Source organism: Eutrema salsugineum, unplaced genomic scaffold (assembly GCF_000478725.1).
Source record: "Eutrema salsugineum unplaced genomic scaffold, Eutsalg1_0 scaffold_2, whole genome shotgun sequence".
Taxonomy (NCBI): Eukaryota; Viridiplantae; Streptophyta; class Magnoliopsida; order Brassicales; family Brassicaceae; genus Eutrema; species Eutrema salsugineum.
Genome location: NW_006256829.1, coordinates 1,770,736 through 1,791,675, shown reverse-complemented (window position 1 = coordinate 1,791,675; position 20,940 = coordinate 1,770,736). Strand labels below are relative to the sequence as shown.

Here is a 20,940-nt window from a genome sequence, read left to right as displayed (position 1 = left end):
ACTTCATAAAAATAATTAAAATTCTAAGCAAATATCTTCACTTTTCCATCCGTATAATACTCGTAGAATAATCACACGATAACATTTTTAATGGCAGAAATAGGCCACGTATCCAGCTGTGTCTTATTAGCTAGATCACATAAAATATTAATCATAAATTAATTTGTTGGTCCATTGTATTCATCACCTGTAGGCTGTACCGTCACTTATATGATATCCGAAGATGGTGTATGTGTTTTAGTCTCTATAAATAACATATTGTAGTCTAACATAAATATTTACAAGTAAACCATAAATTTTGTCATATTATTAGGGGTAATTGAAAAACATCAACTCTAACAACTTATTAATTTTGTAGACTCGTGGAAAACTTAGGTTTCTCTTAGCATTTATTTTAGCTACCATCGAATCAAAAGCTCGCCAACTAATTATTAATGTCTAAATACTTAACATTTATAGATATACAGAGTGAAGACATAGAAAAAATAAAAAAATAGAGTGAAGACATAAGAGAGTAACTAAAGTAAAAGGGAAATTTCCCCATCAAAGTCTCTCCCTCTTTACTCATGGTTCTCAACGTAGCTTTCTCACATTCAATGCTTTAACCATACACTCAGATAGTCACATACATGATACATACATATGTATAGGCGTCTCTCTTTATATATGTGTACGTGCGTGTATATCTACATACTTCTCATCCATGAAAAAAAACTCTGTTAATTTCTTCTACTAATATAGGAATCCTGTACATCCTTTTTGTATTTGTATGCGTCCGTATGTGTGTGTGATGGAAAGAGGAAAATGCTTGATGTCGATGAAGCTTAGACCAGTGGTTACGAGGCGATATTCTGACGCGGCTTTTCTCTTGCCGTTTGGGGAAGAGAGAGCGTTTGCGGCGGCTGAAGAGTATGGCGGTGGAGGCGGTTGCATGTGGCCGCTGAGGTCTTATTCGTGCAGTTTCTGTGGGAGAGAATTCAAGTCGGCGCAAGCACTAGGCGGTCACATGAACGTTCATCGAAGAGACCGAGCTCGTCTGAAACAACAATCATTATCATCTTCATCAACTGATCAAGCCACGCCTCTTGATCATGATCATCAACAACAAAACGAAGTTCTTGATGTGGGAACGAAGGTTCTTGTCCAAGAAGATTCAAGAAAGCACAATGGAAACAAGAGGGAGATAAATGATGTTTGTAACAATAATGTTTTAAAAAGCTCAATGAAAAGATTTGAGCATTACAATGATGAAGTCAAGACTGAATTATCAGTCGGTCTATTGAGTTCTGAGTTTGATCCTAAGCAGAAGCAATTAAACAATGGATTTTCGTCGTCAAAGAAGGCAAAGACGGATGTTTCAAGATTGCCAATGATGTTAGAGTTGGTAATTGGAGTCTCCAAGATCAACGGTCATCACGAGGAGTTGGATCTTGAGCTAAGGCTAGGAGCTGATCCGCCAAAGGTTAACTAGACTAAGTAGCAATAATGGTGATAATAGTTAATGTGATTGCCAAAAAGAAGACGTTAAATTGTCTCTAATCTCAAGCGTTAAAAAAGAGTAGGCTCTGTAGTGTTGGCTTTGATATAGTAATATTTTATTTTATGGAAAGTCAACACGTATAGTCTTTGATCGATAATTTACTTCAAAACAAATATCTTGATTTGTTTTTTTTTAATAAACGAGTGGAGTAACATTCTCACGATTTTTCGTTTTCAAGTTTATAACGATTGCAAATTGTTGGTGTTGACAAAATGACAAGATCCAAGTGTATTTAGCTTATATGGATAGAGTACAATCCACTCATTTACCTAAATCAGCATTTTAGTAATGTCGTGCGAAAGTATTTAATGTGTTTTAAAGTGTAATATTTTGAATCAAAAATAAAAGACCAAAAACCTTAATAGCAACACTTTATTAAAAAATATTTATTTCTGAGCTATTTAGTGTATCTTATTTTGTTTTTAATGTTCCAAACATTAAAATACATTAACTAATTCAAAACTTCTTTATATAACACTAGTATAAAAATAAAGGTACCTTACTAATTCTCTAAGTAATCTCCAACCATTGAACTATTTTATGAGTTTTCAATATATTTTTCATGTTTTTAATGTATTTAACTTATTACATTGTTCAATATAATATATTTTTAATGTGATAACACCAACTAGCCAGTAATCTTAATATTTAGAGAATATATTTAAGAGATTTCGACATATCAGTGGTTGGCACATGAAAAATAGGATCCCTTTTTTACTCTTATGTGTCTGCAATTAGTAGGAGCTTTCTAACTAGTTGGCTTTGTAGTTATAGATAAATAATGCTGTAAGAAATTATATAAGAGTTATATAAATGTCTCTTCAAAAAGAAATTATATAAATGAATCAAACAGCACGAGCAGACAAATACTGCACAGTAATAAATATATATATTTTTCTTTATTACTCGTGGTAACAGGAAAATGCACTATCACAGTATTAATTATCGAATTAAAATGAATTGCAATGAGCATATGTGGGAACAGAAGATTATTATTGGATTCACACCAACGTTGCAGATATGAACATATTACAAATTTACACACATACACACACATTATATATAATATTTGTAATCTCTGATTGTACTGGTGTATACTGTGGGACTACCGACTACGAGGAGAAGGGTAAAATCTAATTGATCGAAGTAAAGTGGTCTTTTCACAATTTATAGCACCTAATATAAACATATGCTAACGTTTGTATATTGTACTTATTGATTACCTTTGTTTTTTTGACCAGAAAAAGAAAAGATTACCTTAGTTTTATTTGTTTGTTAAAAGGTCTGCACTTTTTTGGGTATAACCTAATAAAGGATCAACTCAACTATATAATCTTATACAAGAAACACTATATAACCTTATCACAGTGTAACCTTTTTGGACGTTCTAATTTCAGAGTATTGTATATAGAGTCTATAGACTTTAGAATGATAAAGAACAAACGAAAAAAAGAAAAAGAAATATAGACAGAAAACAAAAAAAGAAAAAGTAAAAGAGAAAGAAAGAATGAAACCGATGGTTATAAAGGAAAAATAGATTTAAATGGGAGAGGCAGCAAATTTCAACGTTGTCTAAAAGAGGCAACCTCATGAAATATGGCTTTTGACTTAATATTACAAAGCATCGAAACAAAAACTGAACTAAAGTCTACCCCAAAAAAAAATAGAGAGAATTAAAAAGAAAACCTCAGACTCTGCTCTGCAACTGCAAAAAGGGTGAACTTAACTCGACAAAAAATGTAAAGCAAATATATAAAAAGGGAATAAAAAGAATTTATGTCATAACTTGTAACCACCAGCCGTTACATCATTTCCGCTTTCGGACATTTTGCTTCTGAATATTCAATGTGCTCTTCTCATTCTCAATCGCCTTTCTTTGCTTCATATTTTTTCTTTTCGTTTTATCTCACTTATTTTTTCTAAAGTTTGAGGATAAATTAGGGGCCTCTCTCTCTCTCTCTCTCTCTCTCTCTCTCTCTCTCTCTCTCTCTCTCTCTCTCTCTCTCTCTCTCTCTCTCTCTTTTTTTAATTTCCAGGCAAACTATATTTTTTGAACGTTTTTTTTAATGTTTTGATGCATTGGTGAAGAAAGCCAGTTCGTCCGAGATTTTTATTATTGTCGTAATTTATTTACTCACTTGCCCACATCAAACTGTAATTTATTGAATCAGTTGTCCACATCAAACTATTTTTTTTCTAATCAATTATTTGGTTGTAATCATGATTGTAAACTTATATTATAGTTTTTAGACATAATACTACGATTTAGCTGAATATTTGAGTATTAATTTCGGTTAAATAAATGTTTTAGACCCGAATTCAAATCTTAAATCTGTTAGACTGTTGAGGATGAATGATTAAGGTTTTGTACAACCCGTACAAGTTTTATCTATAATTTATGATCTAAAGACACTGTAAATAAAAAATGGTTACACAAAAGTTATAATATATGAAGATTTATAAAGAAAATTATGAGAAATATCTTAGTCTGAGTAATTACAAGAATGTTATATCTTATAATCTATATTTTATAATTTAAATCTGAACACATATTTCTATATATAAGTTAATATCAATAAATTTCATTGTACCCAAAAGTTATTTTAGTGTATGTTGGTATAGCACCTATATACACAAACAAGTAAACTGAAAACGCTATATTCTCTGTTGTATTGCTTTCCCTTTCAAGAAACTCAACTTGAAGTTGCACCATCATTATACACATCTATTGTTAATAGGTCTTATTTAGTGTAAAAGAAGATAAGAGAGAGTGAGGTATAAATGAGAGCTCAGAATGCACATGCTCATGCTTGCACTCTCATTATTCATCAAAATTCATTTCTCTGGTTAGCTCTTTCTATGATTTGTCCATTAGAGTTAACGAATTTAGTAACCTTTTTCTCTTCCTCTTGGTTCAATGTACTTTCCTTTTTTGGCTTCTGCTTCACATACAGCTTTTTAAACCGTGTGCATCCAACAAAGTCAAATGGGAGAATCACCAATTTTTATTTATTTACTTTCTTTTTCCATTATGACTCAATGGGCCGTGAGACATAAACGGGCCTATCGTGAGTTTAGGCCCAATAGGAACATCATTCATTAAAGTTGAGCCGAGCACTTCACTCACAAATGCACAGTGATATTCGTGGAGGAGAGTGTGCTACAATGGAGACTGACAAAAGATGGTCCCTCGTCGGAAAAACTGCCCTGGTAACCGGCGGTACTCGTGGAATCGGGTTTGGCTCTCCTCTCGTTTCAATTCGCTTCCAATTTCTCGCGATAGAGGACAAAATTCTTTGCGCTCTTTTCTTATTGCCAAGTTTTTTCGGCTAAGAACTCTGCGTTCTGCTACGAATTTCTCGTTTTTCGTAGAATAAAGAAAGCATAAATATATTTCCGATTCTAAAATTTCGATGAATGAATGATTTCAGTCGAACTTAGGGCAAAAAACGAGTGATTGCATGAGTATTGAATTCATAATCTCTGTTTTTGATCCGGGGTCAGGCGGGCAATAGTGGAGGAACTAGCAAGATTCGGTGCAACAGTTCATACTTGCTCAAGGAACCAGGAAGAGCTAAAGGCATGTTTGGATGTTTGGAAATCCAATGGTTTAGTGGTATCTGGTTCGGTTTGTGATGCTTCAGTTAGGGATCAGAGGGAGAAATTGATTCAGGAAGTGTCCTCAGCCTTCAGCGGCAAGCTCAACATCCTTGTAAGTTCCTTTCTTATGTAAATTTCTTGTTAAATCTGACTCTTTTCTCACACATTTGAATCGTCATTTGTCATGTAAACCGTTTATTGCACTAGCTCAGCATCCGTATAATTTCCTTACCTGACAGAAAAAATCTTCGAACCAATCTATTTGCTGCCACACTTTTATCAGGTTTCTACACACTAGGTTGGTCTTAGCCTTGAAATGGCTGAGATTTGTGATGGTTTTGCCTCAAATGAGCTTGATGTGAACCATATTGTGATGGATGTTCGGTTGGATAAAATTTTAATGATAAATCTCATGTAAGTTTCTTTCTGTTACGCAAGACTCTTACATAATGTGTTGAGCATTACTGGCACAAGTTAGGGGTTTACTGGCACACGTTAGGGGTTTACTGGCACAACTTAGGGGTTTGAATCATTCTCTTCACACTAATGAAAATTTCTCAATTTTATTTGTATCCAGATAAACAATGTTGGGACTAATATAAGGAAACCAACAGTGGAGTACTCGAGTGAGGAATATGCAAAAATCATGTCGACCAACTTAGAATCCGCTTTCCATTTTTCCCAAATTGCACATCCTCTCCTAAAATCATCTGGAGTGGGAAGCATTGTGTTCATCTCCTCTGTAGCTGGTCTTGTGCATCTTCGTAGTGGATCTATCTATGGTGCAACTAAAGGTGAGTCCTTTGTTCTTCATTTTTTTAGATAAAGGAAAAAAGCACCAAAAACAACGGAAATAACATTACTGTTCTTTTCTCAGGAGCACTTAATCAGCTTACAAGAAATCTAGCTTGTGAATGGGCAGGCGACAACATCAGGACCAATTGCGTGGCGCCTTGGTACATCAAGACCTCACTTGTGGAACCGGTATCTTTTCATATACTCTATACTATGCCCTAAAGTAATGCACATGGAACATTGTTTTTTTTTGATTAGTAGAGTTTTGGTAGAAAAAGAGTAGGGGTTTGGCATATAAACTGAATTCAAACTGAAATGTTTAAAAACTGAGACCGAGTTGCCAAAAAAGGAAACTGAGACCTCGCATAGAAATTTATCGTATTGTTGTTATTGTTCTCTTATGTAGCTTCTTGAGAAGAAAGATTTTGTGGAGGCGGTAGTTTCGCGGACCCCACTTGGGCGTGTTGGAGAACCAGAGGAAGTCGCGTCGCTGGTTGCTTTTCTCTGCCTTCCCGCAGCCTCTTACATCACCGGACAGGTCATTTCCGTTGACGGAGGACTCACAGTCAACGGTTTCAACTACGTTATGTAGCCAACCTCTCGACGTAACTGCATGTACTAATAAAGCAAGAATCCGTTTGTGAGGTTTTTGCCCGTTGGTCTTGTTTTTGTCCTTGTTTCCTTAGTTTGGTTTTGTTATTAAACCTGCAAGAATTTCTCACATTTGTATCTTAGAAATAGTCAGCTGAATAATCAAAGGCACAGTTATGCACCAGTTTATATCAGATTAATAACACCAGTTATGGATAATTTGGAAATATGGATCGGAGGCGTATTTTTCATCGACAAACATTCCAAATTTTTGACTCATGGACATACAAAACAGTGTTGTTTTCTCGACTGTTCGTAATTGTGTAAACAACAAGTCAACAACACGAGAAACAATTTTGAATTCTCTGTACCCTTCTTTTTTTTCTTTTTCGCTTAACAAGATTATGTGTTTAATCGTTTGGGAGAGAGGTTAAGTGAGCTTAAGCCGATTTTAGTCAACGTTAGAGAGGGCTTAACGCCTAAACTTCACAAACACTTCAGAGTTTGTTTTGGAGTCCCAAACTTTTCCTAAAAGTCCAAAAGCCTCCCAGACTAAACTAACCATTGATTGATCAACGACCACCTGAAAATTGTAGCCCAAGCCTTATATTAATGTCAAGCTTTTTTGCCTCTAGTCTTCCTTTTCTTTTTCGTACGATGCTTATCAGACGATTCAAACTGCTTTTCGCATAAGAGGACCCTGTAACTTGCGTGAGGTCCTTCAGCGGTTTCACGTAAGGTCGTGTGCCACCCCATTGCGTTTCCAATCTCTTGAAGCTCACTCATCACTTTGATCGTATCCCTTATGTATACATGTCCTCCGGGTCTCAAAATCCGGTCCATCTCTAGCATCATCGTTGACATGTTGCACCTGTGCACAAGACCACCACGAACAAAATCTTATATTACAAAGATGACGCATCTTTGTTTAAACTGGCCAAGCAAAGCTGGTCGTTGTTACCTTTTTCTCTCGATGGAAAACAGACCCGCGGCATGAAGCAAATCATAGGTTCTTGGGTAGGTATCGAACGGTTCACACCTGAAAAGACAAACATCTTGCATTTTATCTTAGACAGTTCAATTGAACTATACATTATATGCTCCAAAGGGATTTATACAGTGCCATTGTGTAATCTAGGGCCTCTAAAAGGATTTAAACCAAGGAAAAAGGTGACAACAATCAAAGATTCTGACATTGGGTAACTATCGTATAAGTTTAATAAAGTTAGACATTAGGAGTAAGGAGTCTTTGTACCAATCGTGCATTACTCCTAGTAGCCCACGGTCATATATAACAGGCAGTGTATTTGGCCCACTGACTGGAACAACATTGAGAACCCAGCAATCAACCATTAGCTCAGCCAAAGCCGCCGCAAATCTGCCAAGAAAACAAAGAGCACAGGAATATATGAAGCAGTCATTTCGGTTTTATCTAATGATAGAGCATTGTGGGGCGGAAATAGTACCCGCCAAATCCAGCTCTCATGTCCAAGACATTTCTGAGTCCTATCTGCTTCCAATGTAAGGCCTTTACATAGTTTGATATTATTTCTTTCCAGTACTTTGATTCAGCTACGAAGAGCTCTGTTCGGGCTATGTAAGAATCAATTTGTATTGTCTGCAACCTATCCGGTGGGGTCTGTAAACGGGATGGCCAAGGAGCAAGATTTGCTCCATATCCATGATCTTCAATCCTAGTGATACATGCCTTTAGATCTACGTACCTAACATAATAACAGAGAGATCGTAGAATGCTCAATGTCAAAGATTGGAAACATAGCGGTTTCTTGAACTTTAATTGGTCATTTGGCAGCAAAAGAAGCGGAAAAATAAGATATGCCAAACTTACCAAACACTATCTGGGTCATCCTCAGAATTGCACAAAGGAGGCATGATTCCAGCATCACGACTTAGATAACAAGTGTTATTTGTGGGTTTCTGCCAAATAGCTATATATCCTTCTTTCTTCACAAGAACCCAACACAGCCTACTGGTAAGGTTTAGCATCTCTGAAAAAACACAAAAAAACAAAATCCATCTTACTAAGTCACACACAAGCATGGTCTTAAAAAAAGACACTTTGTATATATCCCTGCAGACGAAAAGGAGCTTGCTCCAAATTCCTCTTTGATAGGCACCAACTCTTATTGATCAATTATAGCAAACTGAAGTGTAACCGTTTTTAGAGTTTCTTCCCAAGATAATTCAAGGGCTTTTCAGCTAAAAGAACTTCGGTTGGGATGCCTCTATAACCAAAACAGACTTCTATTGGGAAAACCGTGACGTAAAAATGGAATATTAAGCTGCATGGATGTTACCTTCCCACTGTTCTTCCAAGGCCTTTTCATGCTTATATACAGGTTGTGCTGCCCAAACAAAATATCCTCCGGCACGAAGCATCCTATTGACTTCAAGGAGCAAGATTCCATCTTCATATAAAAGAAAATGACAATACAGGAGAATCTGTCAGTAGAAGCTTAGATTAACTTGGTTAAATGATAAATCAGCCAGGAGAGAACAATCTTCGCCAAGGGGCGCACAGAGCGAAATATTTGTTTCCCACAGAATGCTTCTTATGTGCATGAACCAAAAAGGCAAAAATAACTAGACATGGTGGAAGGAACAGTTACCAGTTTGGAAAACTAAAGTGGGATAATATTTATTTCTGTAACTTTGTAATAAGTAAAAAGGTGACATAAAAGAATCGCATACCGTCACGAGTCCAGTTGATTCTACATCTTGAACAATGAACCAAATCAAAAGCTTGGCTTGGATACAACAATCGCCGTGTAGTGAATGCTGCCACCATTGCAGGAACACCACGCTCAAGAGCAAACTGTATCTGGTTCTCATGAACATCTTTTGGAGCTATAGACATAGTCAAGACATCTCGTGACATTAAGTAAGCACCAAAACTTGCCACACCGCATCCAATGTCAAGAACAATTCGTGTATGGTTACCAAAGCCGATTTCAGGAACCATCTACATATACGATAAATTGTATTTAACTTCAGATTCAAGGGAACACAGGTAACAAAATAAGTTCACAACGAATCTCAAAAACCAATTAAACCTGGGAGATCTGATCCAAGTACTGATCAGCACCATGTATAAACTGAGTACCACCACCAGGAAACTTGAATTTGTCATTGTCTTTGGAAATCCAGTTTTGTCCACCTTTGTCTTCAACAAGTCGAGTATGTGGAACATTGTTAAACCAAACCTATAAACAAAATCAGAAATTCCTTTAGAAGTCACGGAAAACATTCTCTAAAAACATGAACAGAGAGCATCACGATACCTCATCACGGCTTCTCGGCCACGGAATCGGAAGACGATATCCGTTGGGAATCGGGACGGCGCAATTCAATCCCAGCACTTCTTTGGGGCAATTCCGTTCGAATCGCTCTCCACGCGCCGTCGAATTGAGCCTTTGGATGGCTTCTACGTTATCCAAACAAGGAATGTAATCAGTCATATTCTCCGGACACACCTCGAATTTCGTCACACTAACTCTGGCCGTGGTAGATTCGGAGTCACCGTCGGTACTCTCGGATTCCGTCTGATCCCCCGACGTATCCGCCGCCGAATCAGCGTCGTAATCACCAATCTGGAACTGATCGGACATTGTTCCGTTCTCATTGACGATCCCAAACACATTCAGCTCAACCGTACTTGGTGGGGGCGGTGGTGTCAGAGGCGGAGGCAAAATCGGCGGAACCGGGTGACTCCGGTAGATAAAATCAGAGATGTTATACGTCTTTCCGAAATCAGGAGAGAGTGCGACAATGGGGGATCGAGAAGGCCCGGCGGAGAAGAATATAAGGCGGCGGAAGCCATCATCGGACCAGTGTTTACCGAGGAAGAAGCAAGCAACGGAGAGCAAAACAAAGGCGGAGATCTTGAAGAAAGTGGAGTTTCTGAGTAGATGGCTTCCGACGAAGAGCTTCATTTAGCTTCTGATTCATTCAAAGAAGCATAACACTAATTTTGGTTTTCGGTACTTAGAAGTTTCTTTTATTTTCCCGGGAATTTAGAAATTTCCTTTTATTTTCCCGGGAATTCTCGACTGCGAATGGGAATGGTTTGTCAGTGAACCAGTGACGAAATATCAAGAGTCATTTATTTATAACTTTAATTTGAGGGTAATTGTGTAAATGGCCTCTCAATTTTGAGCGATTAAGCGGAGAAGATTACATGTGAATTTCTTTGATTAAACTTGTAATCAACACAATGCCATATAAAATGACAAAAATGAATAATGGCAAACACGAATTTACAACCAAAAAGAAATGCAACCAGAGAATAAAAAATTCTAACCAGAGACTAAAAATGTAGAGTGTAGATTTTCTCCTATGCATTGAGTCATCGAGCATCATCAAAAAGAAAAGAAACCTATAAAAATGGAGCTGCCCATTCAACCCTAAGGATGAGGTTATCATAACCAAATCCATTCAATCCGTTGATTGCACGCTGTGCATCTTCCCTACTTGCAAAACTGACAAAACCAAATCCCTTGCTCATGGTCGTCTTCTGGTCAATGGCCACATAGGCTCGGACAGCACCAAACGGACAGAACAACTCCATCAGATCCGGTTCACGGGCGTATTCAGACAAGTTAGTCACACGGACAGTGTTCTCATCGTTCCTCCTTCTCCTGTCTGAATTAGTAAAACATATCTTTGCACCTGGTCTCCTGCTTGGCGGCACATAAGCGGCCTTTTCAGCTGCAGTCGATGTAGAAGCTTCTGCCGTTAATGGCGTTTCCATTAAGGATAAGAGATCCTTCTGAGGACATCTTGATGTCCAATGGTCACGTCTCATGTCGCATAGCCTACACACCATTGCTTCCTCCGCAATGCTACCTAAAATATCGAAAGAATAAATAAGAAATTACTAAAAATGGTAAAAGCAAGATCTTTCTCCCAAAAAAATAAATATCTTTAGGCTCAGAAGTGTAGTTGGCAGCAAGGAAGTGAAAGCAGAAATATACTTTCGTGCAAGAAGCCACCAACAAAACATCTGGGTGGGCAATACGGCCACCTGCATATAGAAGAATGTGGCTGGCTAACGTGCCCACCCATGGAGAGATCTACACAACTGACTTCTAAAGATGAAAAGTGGTTTCAGAATGAGAGTAAAAATGAGAACTTTATGTGTACAGTCGACAGCCAAGAAAGGAGAACACAGTTTTTGCTCACACTCTGAAAGGCTACCAACAAGAATCTGCTATTGGTGACATACTGACCAATCACAGAAAGAAGCAGCCGTATGGCTAATATGTGATCGGCTAATTGGTCACCTTTGTTTAGATACTACTCTCAGATTAAGTAAGTTGAGATAAGCTACAAGAAAATAAACACAAAACATATATGTCAATGATCCAAAACCAAAACCGGGTTTAATCCTGTTCTAGTGTTGAAATGAATCACCAACGACATTGCTATAGGTGAGCTTACTGACCATTCACACAAACAGCAGCCGTAAGGCAAACATGTGATTGGCTAATTAGCCACCCAAAAACGAAACATAAACAAGAAAGTGAAGCTTATAAAAGCAAAATCTTTTTAGTTATCAGTGTCAATAAGATCTTAGTTTTCAAATCTCAACGTCATTTATAACACAAAATAGAGTAAGATTGGTGGTTACTCAGAATTCAAGATGGTGCAAAAGAACAACGAATCCTAAAAAAAAACAAACGTAAAGCATTCATCAGAAAGTGAAGATTTACCAGGAGCCCTAATTCGTTCCAAATGATTATCCTCGGTCGAACGCATGGTATGGTGGCTACCTTCGCCCTGCAGTGCTCGCTTCTGGACTCGAATAGTGGTCGTGATTTGACCCTTTTGCCCTCGTCGTTAAACTTGTGCCCAATCAGAATGGTATAAAAGGTGATTGATCACAATATCTCCTCATCGGAAATCTTTAACTCTCTCCATCGAATCGATCGCCATCTTCTTCTGGTTTCGGATTTCAGATATGCCGGTTTAATGTCTACGACGGTAACTTAAAAAGGCTACAACTGAAGAAGAAGAAAATTAGGGTTTCAGATTATTGAAACGGTCTCCTACTTTTTATCTAAAATATCGTAATGGGCCAACCGGCCCGTACTTTTAGCTGTTCTGATTTGCTCTGGTTTTTATGGTTTTCCGCCGTCAACTTTGGTTTCTTGATTTAAAATCCGGTTTAATTAATAGGAACCCTAGTTTTCCTTGAAATCTCCATTTGGGATTGCCCAAGGATTTATGTGATCATAAAACGAAATCAAATTACAGTAGTCCAATTTTAAGAAGTTCCGCATATAACAACCTAATTAACCGTAGTGTAAAAAAAAAAACACCATTAAACCCTAAAGGTAATCAAAACCTCGGAGTCGGAGGTATTGTTCTCTCTCAAACACAAAAATGGCGACTTTGGTCCGTCGTGCAGCCTCGCGGCTTGTCGGAAACTGCAGCAGAAATCGCTTTTCCCTTTACACAGTCCTGGACCAGTCGTGGGCCGCTCAAGGTCGCCTGCGACATCTCACGCGGTCCATTTCTCATAATAATCCCTTTACCACATCTGCCAAAAAGAGAGCTTCCTGTAACGATCCGCTTCTCCGAGTGATCGAAACCGAGATTGGATTCGCCGAGCAAGCTGATGATTACGATCGAGTAAACCCATTAACTTCCTCCTCCGTACTCTTTTTCATTGGTTTTCGGGGATTTTTGTTTCATATAAATATCTTATTCTGCCATATCTAAGTGTTTCGTGAAGCTCTGTTTCTAATGTCAATTTGTTCTATAAGGTCACTTGAGAGGCCAATGGCAAATTTATAATCTGCTTCTGCTTTTGTTGCTTTTGTGCCTGAATAAAGGTTGAAGAATTTCCGAGTGGTTTCCCTTTCAAAATGGAAGACAAACCAGGATCAAAGACCGTGACATTGACTAGAGAATACGAAGGAGAAAGTGTTATAGTTGAAATACACATGACTAATCTTGTGACCGGTGATAAAGAAGACGATGAAGATGACGATGAGGATGAAAGTGAAGAAGATGAATATGAGGATAAGCCAGAGAAGCCGAAGCAATCCAATGTGCCTCTCTTAGTAACTCTTTCTAAGAAGACAGGACCAAGTTTGGAATTCAGATGTACTGCTTTTCCAGACAAGATTGCAATCAAGGACATGTGGGTCACATTTCCTGACAATCCTTCCAAGGATGAGCTTGCCTATGAAGGCCCTTCCTTCCGGTAATAACCCGAAAAAGTTTTGACCTTTAATTGTTTACAGGAACCAAAGTCATGATCTTTAATGGTTTTTTTCTGCAGGGTTTTGGATGAAAAGCTAAGGAAAGCTTTCCATAGGTACATCGAGATTAGAGGGATAAAGCCGAGCATGATCAACTTCTTGCACGAGTATATGATCAACAAAGATAGTAAAGAGCACTTGCTGTGGTTGAAAACGCTCAAGAACTTTGTCCAGTCTTGAGAAAAAGAACACCTTATTTATTAGATGCTCTCTGACTTACTTGAAACACAATTCAGTTCTGTTTGGATCTATTTATATATAAAAAGAGAGTATTGTGAAGTAAAATCACTACCACGGTTTGAAAAGGATGAACATCACTACACACCAATTAGAAGTAACTTGGTCAAGTATGTCCTGTTTTTCAAGTGAATCTATTATGTCTGCGATTGAACAGCCAATAACCCATCTTAACCATGAAACTGAGAGCTGTATCTACTATAATCTGACAAAACAAAGGGATGCTCACTTCAGACTAACGGCCTAGATGGCTAGATTCTTAAGGCTGCTAGGTTTGCTTCTGGATTGTGTAGCGACCTGTGACTTAGAGTTCACTGTAGTTACGCCAGACAGCCCGAAATTCTTCTCGGAATGTGTTCAAGCGTGCCTTGAGGTTTGGAGTTCTCACGCTTGCGTGAAGAACAATCACTATGGAGAGAAAACCTCATGTCAAAAACAAAAACTCCAATAAAGGACATCTACGATCAAGCAAGTGCAATGACTTACCGACGAGGGAAGTGAGAAGTGCATAGAGGACCCACAACAAACCGCAGGAAGAAAACCACATGACAAGACTGGCTATATAACATAAGGAAATCGACACATTGATCAGTTTTGACACCAATTCTGCATTGATTACATAACAAGGGGTAGTGAGTATTCACGAACCTGTTAGGAAAATAACAACGAATACCCAACGTGGTTTCCCACATACGTATACCGTCTTTCTTGCTGCTGATCTTCCACGGATGACAGGCCTGCAAATGCTTACATAATTTTAATGTTTGCCTAGAACCCTTTGTATATATCTTCCATGGAAAATAACACAAAAAGCAACTCACATGTGGGGAGGCCTCATTTTTGCTGCTAGATGTGGAGAGAAATGCCTAATAGTCCTTATAAACTTCTCATTAAAAGTAGCTGCAAAACTGGAAAAGGCAACAATTATCCCCCTTAAATCTGAACACCCAATAGATTCTGCAAGGGAGAACACGCACACACAGCCTCATACTACAATACTTGCGGATACATGCGAGGAAAAAAAAACGAACATCGATGCCGGAAACTAATATGAGTATCAAACCGCCACAGCGGGAATCGAAAAGGCCATATTGAAACAGTCAGATTTCAAGAACCACAACATATAACCAATCGACTCCAATACAAAGGAAGGAGACTCCAATTCATGTGAATACAATACTGAACTTCCAGTTCAAGAGCAACCAAGCCTAACTTCTTCTAAATTTATGCAAACCTACGCCAACTCAACTTCATGCTATCATAAAGCATCAATGGTATTGCAGAGCAGAGAGATACAAAAGCGGAAACTAAAAGAAGTCACCGGAGATAATACCTGTCGTTAAGGAAAGCTATGCTCAAGGCTGTGAAAGCAGCACCCACAATAGCCAATGGTCTTGTAATAAGCGCAAGACCTGAGTCAACAAAAACATATGATAAGAAACTGCAAAAGATCTTTTTAATTAAAACCCCAGATTCCCAAAATTCAGCTAAAAACAAGAAATTTCTGCAAAGCTTCTTCTTTTTCAGTTACCCAGAACGAAAATCATCAGGATGAAGTAATTCGTCCTATAGCTGCAGCAAATATAAAACTTGAGATCAAAATCATAAATAAACACCCTGAAAGAGAAACTAATCGAGAGGGATAGAGAGAAAGTAATACTAGTAGAGATTGCATTTGAGACGGCTCTTCCATTTAGAGAAAGAGCGAGGGAATGCGAATCTAGAGAAGAACTCGCCGAACGAACGAGGAGGCGTCGACCATTCAACTTCTCTCAACGCCTCGATCACATCCTCAGCAGCTACGTTGTCCCAATCCATATCTCTCGCTTCGTCTCAGAAATAAGAGCCACACGATGAATCGATTATTCGCTCCAAAATTGAAGAAAAGAAGCTCAGATGAGTTTTCTGATTTGGATTCGAGAATGTTTCGGTTCTCTCAATTCTCAGGGCGTATCTCTAATGACGTGGTATTAGGTAGAAAAAAAAATACAAAAAAATGTCTGAGCCCGGGTTCGAACCGGGGACCTCTAGTGTGTGAGACTAGCGTGATAACCGACTACACCACCCAGACAATTTGTCTACTCCGTGTTGTTTGTTTTTAATGAAAGAAATTAATACTTTTCTTTTTTTTCTCCTTCTCCATCCTCCAAATCCAATTGCCGAAAATGACTAAACAAGCCAACGAGTGTGGAGTGCAACGTAGACAAGAGAATGTTTGCTGTTTCGTTTGTACCTCGTACCACACCGTGCCGTTTGAGCTCTGCGTTTCTCTGCCACCTCTCGATTCCTTCGGTGCTTCTTCGGCTCCACCATCACTACCAGCAGCCACACCTTACGTCTCTCTCTTTTCAGGTTCCTCCTTCTCTTTCTCCCTCATACTCTCTTTCCGACAATCTCGGAGGAATCTTGTTTTGGGTATCTTTCATATTCTCATTTTTTCCCGTTTCAGATTCGCTCTTTAAGGAAGCAGATCGACATGGCAGCTCAAGGTTTGTTTAATCTCCTTTCTTCTCTAGTTTGGTCCTAACTTGATACGAGGAAACGTATATATTTATGGATCGAGTTCACTTGTTTTGAATACAGGTGATTATGGAGTGGTGAAGCAAAAAGCAGGAGGAGATTCGTATGAGGAAGCGTTGGCTGCTTTGTCTTCTTTGATCACCAAGCGAAGTCGTGCTGATAAGAGCAATAAAGGGGATCGCTTTGAGCTAGTTTTTGATTATCTCAAGGTTTCTCTTTCCACTGGATTCTTTTATGTTATATTTTGTTTTTCTGATGAATATTACGATTTTCGTAATCCATTTTCAGCTACTTGACCTGGAAAAAGACATTTTAAAGATGAAAGTTATCCATGTCGCTGGAACCAAAGGCAAGGTATTTAATTTCTGGATAATAATACTAAGTTATTTTCTTTTATGTGTGTCAAGATATACGTTAGGAGTTGATTTCATTAGTTGGATCTCTGTTTCGATTCGTGTAAGCCTATCTTAGTTCTACACTACTAGTGACCGTTATGTCCTTGTTACTGCTTTGTCAGAAGTCTAAGGTTTTGCTTTGTGGAGAATTGAGATACGTTACTGGACTGAGTCATCTTAAGCTTTTTCCAATTTGAGTAATTCCCTGAGCAAAAGGAATGGAGCTCGGCTTGTAAAAATTAAAGTTTCAGGTGCGAAAAAGGACATTAATTTGAACCTTTACATGCTAGGAGGTGCATATTGTTTCATTTGTAGGGTGTCAGTTGTGCAAGGTTGCCACTTTTAAAATCTTGGTTCATAAACAGTATTGGGATAATCAGTGCGGGATGATGCCTCTTATGAGTTTCTTTCTTCTAGATCGTGGTAGCACGATGGAATATGTTATGAAACTAGTACTTTGCCTGCACGGTTGGTTACTATCGGATCCAACAGCTAACACTATTCTCTCTCTGTTTATGTGGCCTGAAGGGATCCACATGTGCCTTCACCGAGTCTATTTTACGAAACTATGGCTTCCGAACTGGACTCTTCACTTCACCTCACCTCATTGATGTCCGGGAAAGATTTCGCTTAGATGGGTAAGTTTTTCTAAGTTTGTTGGAAATTTTAAGAAAAAACATATATCTGTGCTCATAGAAGCAGGAACCTGATTACAAACACTACCACGTTAGCATAACCAATTTTTTTCCACTTCCAAAAGCCTATTTTATTTTTGTTGTTTCAAACATATTGGTTGGGCATATGTGTTACATACTCCCTTCTTAGTCTCGAACAACCAGAGTTCCAAAAGTAGCAAACGAAGCAGTGAATCTCTAGTTTGCGTTCTTCTATTCTGAAAATTGCTCACCTTGCTTTAGCTGATGTGTTCTATTTCTGCAGTGTGGACTTAAGTGAGGAGAAATTTTTGTGTTATTTCTGGTGGTGCTATAACAGGCTCAAGGTATGTTTGCAAGAAAAAAAAAAAAGGATTCTGAATCTGTTGCTTTGAATTCATTCTCTGTATTTTGGGTTTCTCTATTGACTAGTAAGTAGTTATCATCAACGTAGATTTTCATTGGAATTATTTTCCTTGAGGGGTAGTGATCTTGAAGAGCACTTTAGTATTTGACTCAAGATACAAGGTTACTGACTATTTGATTTGCAGGAGAGAGCTAACGAGGAGATACCAATGCCTACATATTTCCGCTTCCTTGCGTTGCTAGCTTTTAAAATATTTGCTGCAGAAGAGGTTTGATGCCAATCTTTACCTTTTGTAACCATTTATCTTATCCAGTGACATGAGAAATGTGAAAACATCTTTTTCTCTTTAATGATACCGCTCTTTGCTTCATTATGCAGGTAGATGCTGCTATATTGGAGGTAGGATTAGGTGGGAAGTTTGATGCCACCAATGCGGTACGTTTGACATCTTTTCTAAGCTCAAATGCTATTTCTCCAAATAGAAGGCTGTAAGTATTCTTTTCTTGTGACTAAATAAGTTCTCATGGGGTTCACTGCTGGCATGTTACAGGTTCAGAAACCTGTGGTATGTGGTATTTCTTCACTTGGATATGACCACATGGAAATTTTAGGTTTGTAACTGGAACCCTCTCATGCATGCCATACCAATGCTGCTATGAAAATGTTATCAGTGTCCATATCTCTAGTTATTTTGTCTCTAAAGTTTTAAATCAGGAGATCTATGCTTTCATTAAATGAGCCACAGATTTTTGAGTTACATTCCTTTTGTTTACTATTGTATCATGATTTCTTTCTTCTCTGTGGGTTGCATCACAGGTGATACACTTGGCAAAATTGCTGGTGAGAAGGCTGGAATTTTCAAGGTGGCTATAACTCTTGTATATCTAAATTTTAAATGAATCATTCCTTTTCGTAACTTGGTCTCTCCATAATTTCCTCATATTCCTTGTTCATATGTTAGCTTGGAGTTCCAGCTTTCACAGTGCCCCAACCTGATGAAGCCATGCGTGTCCTTGAAGATAAAGCTTCTGAATTAGATGTACGTCCAATTTAAACTATTGAACCCTATAGTCATTAAAAAACTTGGCAGGCAATGTTTATGTGCTGTTTAGATGATTGTAGTAATTTAGATGTACAATTCCTTTGTGGTGAAAATTGAGAAATCAATGCGTCCACAACTAGGTGCATTTGCTATAGTTCCATTCTGGTTTTGTTGATCTGTGAAAGTAAGTGTAGGTGCTCATGCGGATTTGCAACATTCTATTGAAAGGTTGTGATATTAATAGTAGCTTTTATCATCGTATTGACAGGTGAATCTCGAAGTGGTACAACCACTAACTGCAAGGCAGTTAAGTGGTCAGAAACTTGGGCTTGATGGGGAGCACCAATATCTCAATGCTCGTCTAGCAGTTTCGCTCGCCTCTACCTGGCTTCAGAAAATTGGTAAACTTGAAGTTCCCAGTCTGACTCAGATGGTAAACTGCTCTTCCCTGTTTTTGTTTACTTCTCAGCTTGTATCTAAGCCCTTCTCTCATTTTGTGAATTTCATCCTTTGGTTTAGAATATTCTCCCTGAGCCATTCATCAAAGGTTTAGCTACAGCGAGTTTACAAGGGCGAGCACAGGTTGTCCCTGATGAATTTATCGAATCTCGGACTCCAGGAGATCTAGTATTTTATCTGGATGGAGCTCACAGTCCAGAAAGCATGGAAGTATGCGCCAAATGGTTTTCGTTAGCTGTTAAAGGGGACAACCAGTCAGAGAGTTCAGAACATTTGGTTAATGGCTCCACAGGATCCTCTCATGATCAATCTTCAGGAGAAGAAAATTGCCAACAGGTAAGGGGACAAGGGGTTGCTTCTTCTGTCTTGGATTTATAAATCTTATAAGAGATTTAATGAATTTACAGTAAAAGGATTGGGTTAGAGTATCTTCTTCTGTCTGTATCTATTTTTCTCTGCGGTTATCTAAGGTTTGAGCATCTGGCTGCTTTGCAGATATTGCTCTTCAATTGCATGTCAGTTCGGGACCCAAATCTATTGCTTCCACATCTAAGGAATACGTGCGCTAAATACGGTAAGTTCTTGAGCCTTGTATCTTGGTGTTTAGCACATTGTCCTTGAGGAAACAAGCTTTTTGAAATGGAGAATTCTTCAAAAGGCAGAAACTTATTTGAGTAAAACGGAGAGAAAGCTGAATAATGGTTCTTGTAGGTGTTCATTTCAAGAAGGCATTGTTTGTACCAAACATGTCTGTGTATCACAAGGTTGGTACAGCGACCGATTTGCCAAAGAATGATCCACAGGTTGACTTGTCATGGCAGTTCACACTCCAGAAAGTGTGGGAAAGCCTTGTCCAAAATGAAAGAGGTAAGTAAAATAATATCTTTCTGATCATGGAACTGACACACGGTCGCCTGGGACCATATCTTAACTTAATATTCTGTGGTTATTGGGAATGCAGAAGGAGAAGAAGACAAAGGGAAAGATGTTGAAAGAAGAGGGAACAGTGAGGTGTTTACTTCACTACCGATGGCTATAAAATGGCTAAGGGATAGTGTACATGAGAGTAGCTCAGCCACACGTTTCCAGGTATAACCCGAACCCCTTTTAATCGAATATTGATGATATTCAAGTGGCTCAAGGACTGTATGTTTGTATGTATGTGTGTGCAGGTTCTTGTAACTGGTTCGTTACATCTTGTGGGCGATGTACTGAGATTAGTCAGAAAATGAAGATTCTGAATACACCACACTAAATCACGGAAGCCACTGGACCTGCGGTTAGAGGATATTAAATCTTGTGTGTATTATTTCGATCTCACTTTCCACATAGATTTTTTCTTTTCTTTTTCCTTTAGTTAAACTTAAAAGCAACATGTTCTTTTACAAATGCTACACTAATAGCTTGATTTTGTTCCTTCAGATTTACGAATCAATAGAGGTTCCAATTGTT

At 38.3% G+C, this 20,940-nt stretch overlaps 7 protein-coding genes and 1 non-coding gene across 9 annotated transcripts; 4 read left to right on the top strand and 4 right to left on the bottom strand.

The window, feature by feature from the left end:
• Positions 1 to 769: 769 nt before the first annotated feature.
• LOC18019273 (probable transcriptional regulator RABBIT EARS) lies at positions 770 to 1,471 on the top strand. Its single transcript, XM_006399003.2, has one exon. The coding sequence runs from the start codon at positions 770 to 772 to the stop codon at positions 1,469 to 1,471; it is 702 nt and encodes a 233-aa protein (XP_006399066.2).
• A 3,200-nt stretch (positions 1,472 to 4,671) lies between these two features.
• Positions 4,672 to 6,710, top strand: LOC18019272 (tropinone reductase homolog At5g06060). Its single transcript, XM_006399002.2, has 5 exons — positions 4,672 to 4,776; positions 5,045 to 5,252; positions 5,718 to 5,934; positions 6,018 to 6,124; positions 6,342 to 6,710. The coding sequence occupies exons 1-5, from the start codon at positions 4,706 to 4,708 to the stop codon at positions 6,525 to 6,527; spliced, it is 789 nt and encodes a 262-aa protein (XP_006399065.1). The 5' UTR covers positions 4,672 to 4,705; the 3' UTR covers positions 6,528 to 6,710.
• A 192-nt stretch (positions 6,711 to 6,902) lies between these two features.
• Positions 6,903 to 10,589, bottom strand: LOC18019271 (probable methyltransferase PMT12). Its single transcript, XM_006399001.2, has 9 exons — positions 9,829 to 10,589; positions 9,601 to 9,750; positions 9,239 to 9,509; positions 8,845 to 8,955; positions 8,376 to 8,535; positions 7,993 to 8,250; positions 7,782 to 7,904; positions 7,488 to 7,565; positions 6,903 to 7,397 (listed from the first exon to the last, which is right to left on the bottom strand). Exons 1-9 carry the CDS (start codon positions 10,477 to 10,479, stop codon positions 7,142 to 7,144), a joined length of 2,058 nt encoding a protein of 685 aa, XP_006399064.1. The 5' UTR covers positions 10,480 to 10,589; the 3' UTR covers positions 6,903 to 7,141.
• Positions 10,590 to 10,757: 168 nt separating this feature from the next.
• On the bottom strand, positions 10,758 to 12,958 carry LOC18019269 (eukaryotic translation initiation factor 3 subunit G). Its single transcript, XM_006399000.2, has 3 exons — positions 12,894 to 12,958; positions 12,259 to 12,549; positions 10,758 to 11,392 (listed from the first exon to the last, which is right to left on the bottom strand). The coding sequence occupies exons 2-3, from the start codon at positions 12,302 to 12,304 to the stop codon at positions 10,923 to 10,925; spliced, it is 516 nt and encodes a 171-aa protein (XP_006399063.1). The 5' UTR covers positions 12,305 to 12,549; positions 12,894 to 12,958; the 3' UTR covers positions 10,758 to 10,922.
• LOC18019270 (uncharacterized protein At2g39795, mitochondrial) lies at positions 12,786 to 14,054 on the top strand. Its single transcript, XM_006398998.2, has 3 exons — positions 12,786 to 13,180; positions 13,384 to 13,757; positions 13,836 to 14,054. The coding sequence occupies exons 1-3, from the start codon at positions 12,932 to 12,934 to the stop codon at positions 13,993 to 13,995; spliced, it is 783 nt and encodes a 260-aa protein (XP_006399061.1). The 5' UTR covers positions 12,786 to 12,931; the 3' UTR covers positions 13,996 to 14,054.
• A 58-nt stretch (positions 14,055 to 14,112) lies between these two features.
• LOC18017418 (PRA1 family protein A2) lies at positions 14,113 to 16,048 on the bottom strand. The gene is made up of 7 exons (XM_006398999.2): positions 15,713 to 16,048; positions 15,584 to 15,624; positions 15,386 to 15,464; positions 14,874 to 14,960; positions 14,701 to 14,789; positions 14,539 to 14,610; positions 14,113 to 14,460 (listed from the first exon to the last, which is right to left on the bottom strand). Exons 1-7 carry the CDS (start codon positions 15,868 to 15,870, stop codon positions 14,357 to 14,359), a joined length of 630 nt encoding a protein of 209 aa, XP_006399062.1. The 5' UTR covers positions 15,871 to 16,048; the 3' UTR covers positions 14,113 to 14,356.
• Position 16,049: 1 nt separating this feature from the next.
• TRNAV-CAC lies at positions 16,050 to 16,123 on the bottom strand. The gene has a single exon. It is a non-coding gene; the product is annotated as a tRNA-Val (tRNA).
• Positions 16,124 to 16,263: 140 nt separating this feature from the next.
• Positions 16,264 to 20,909, top strand: LOC18017417 (folylpolyglutamate synthase). 2 transcript variants are annotated; one of them, XM_006398997.2, is made up of 17 exons: positions 16,264 to 16,404; positions 16,502 to 16,541; positions 16,636 to 16,781; positions 16,861 to 16,926; positions 17,496 to 17,605; positions 17,907 to 17,967; positions 18,172 to 18,255; positions 18,366 to 18,422; positions 18,538 to 18,598; positions 18,804 to 18,850; positions 18,949 to 19,026; positions 19,298 to 19,462; positions 19,549 to 19,824; positions 19,984 to 20,062; positions 20,200 to 20,355; positions 20,450 to 20,577; positions 20,661 to 20,909. In XM_006398997.2, the coding sequence occupies exons 1-17, from the start codon at positions 16,264 to 16,266 to the stop codon at positions 20,718 to 20,720; spliced, it is 1,755 nt and encodes a 584-aa protein (XP_006399060.1). In that variant the 3' UTR covers positions 20,721 to 20,909. The 2 variants fall into 2 exon arrangements, with proteins under 2 accessions (XP_006399060.1, XP_024011566.1); XM_024155798.1 differs by lacking the exons at positions 16,264 to 16,404; positions 16,502 to 16,541 and having other exon boundaries at positions 16,641 to 16,781; positions 16,861 to 16,921.
• The last annotated feature ends 31 nt before the right edge of the window (positions 20,910 to 20,940 follow it).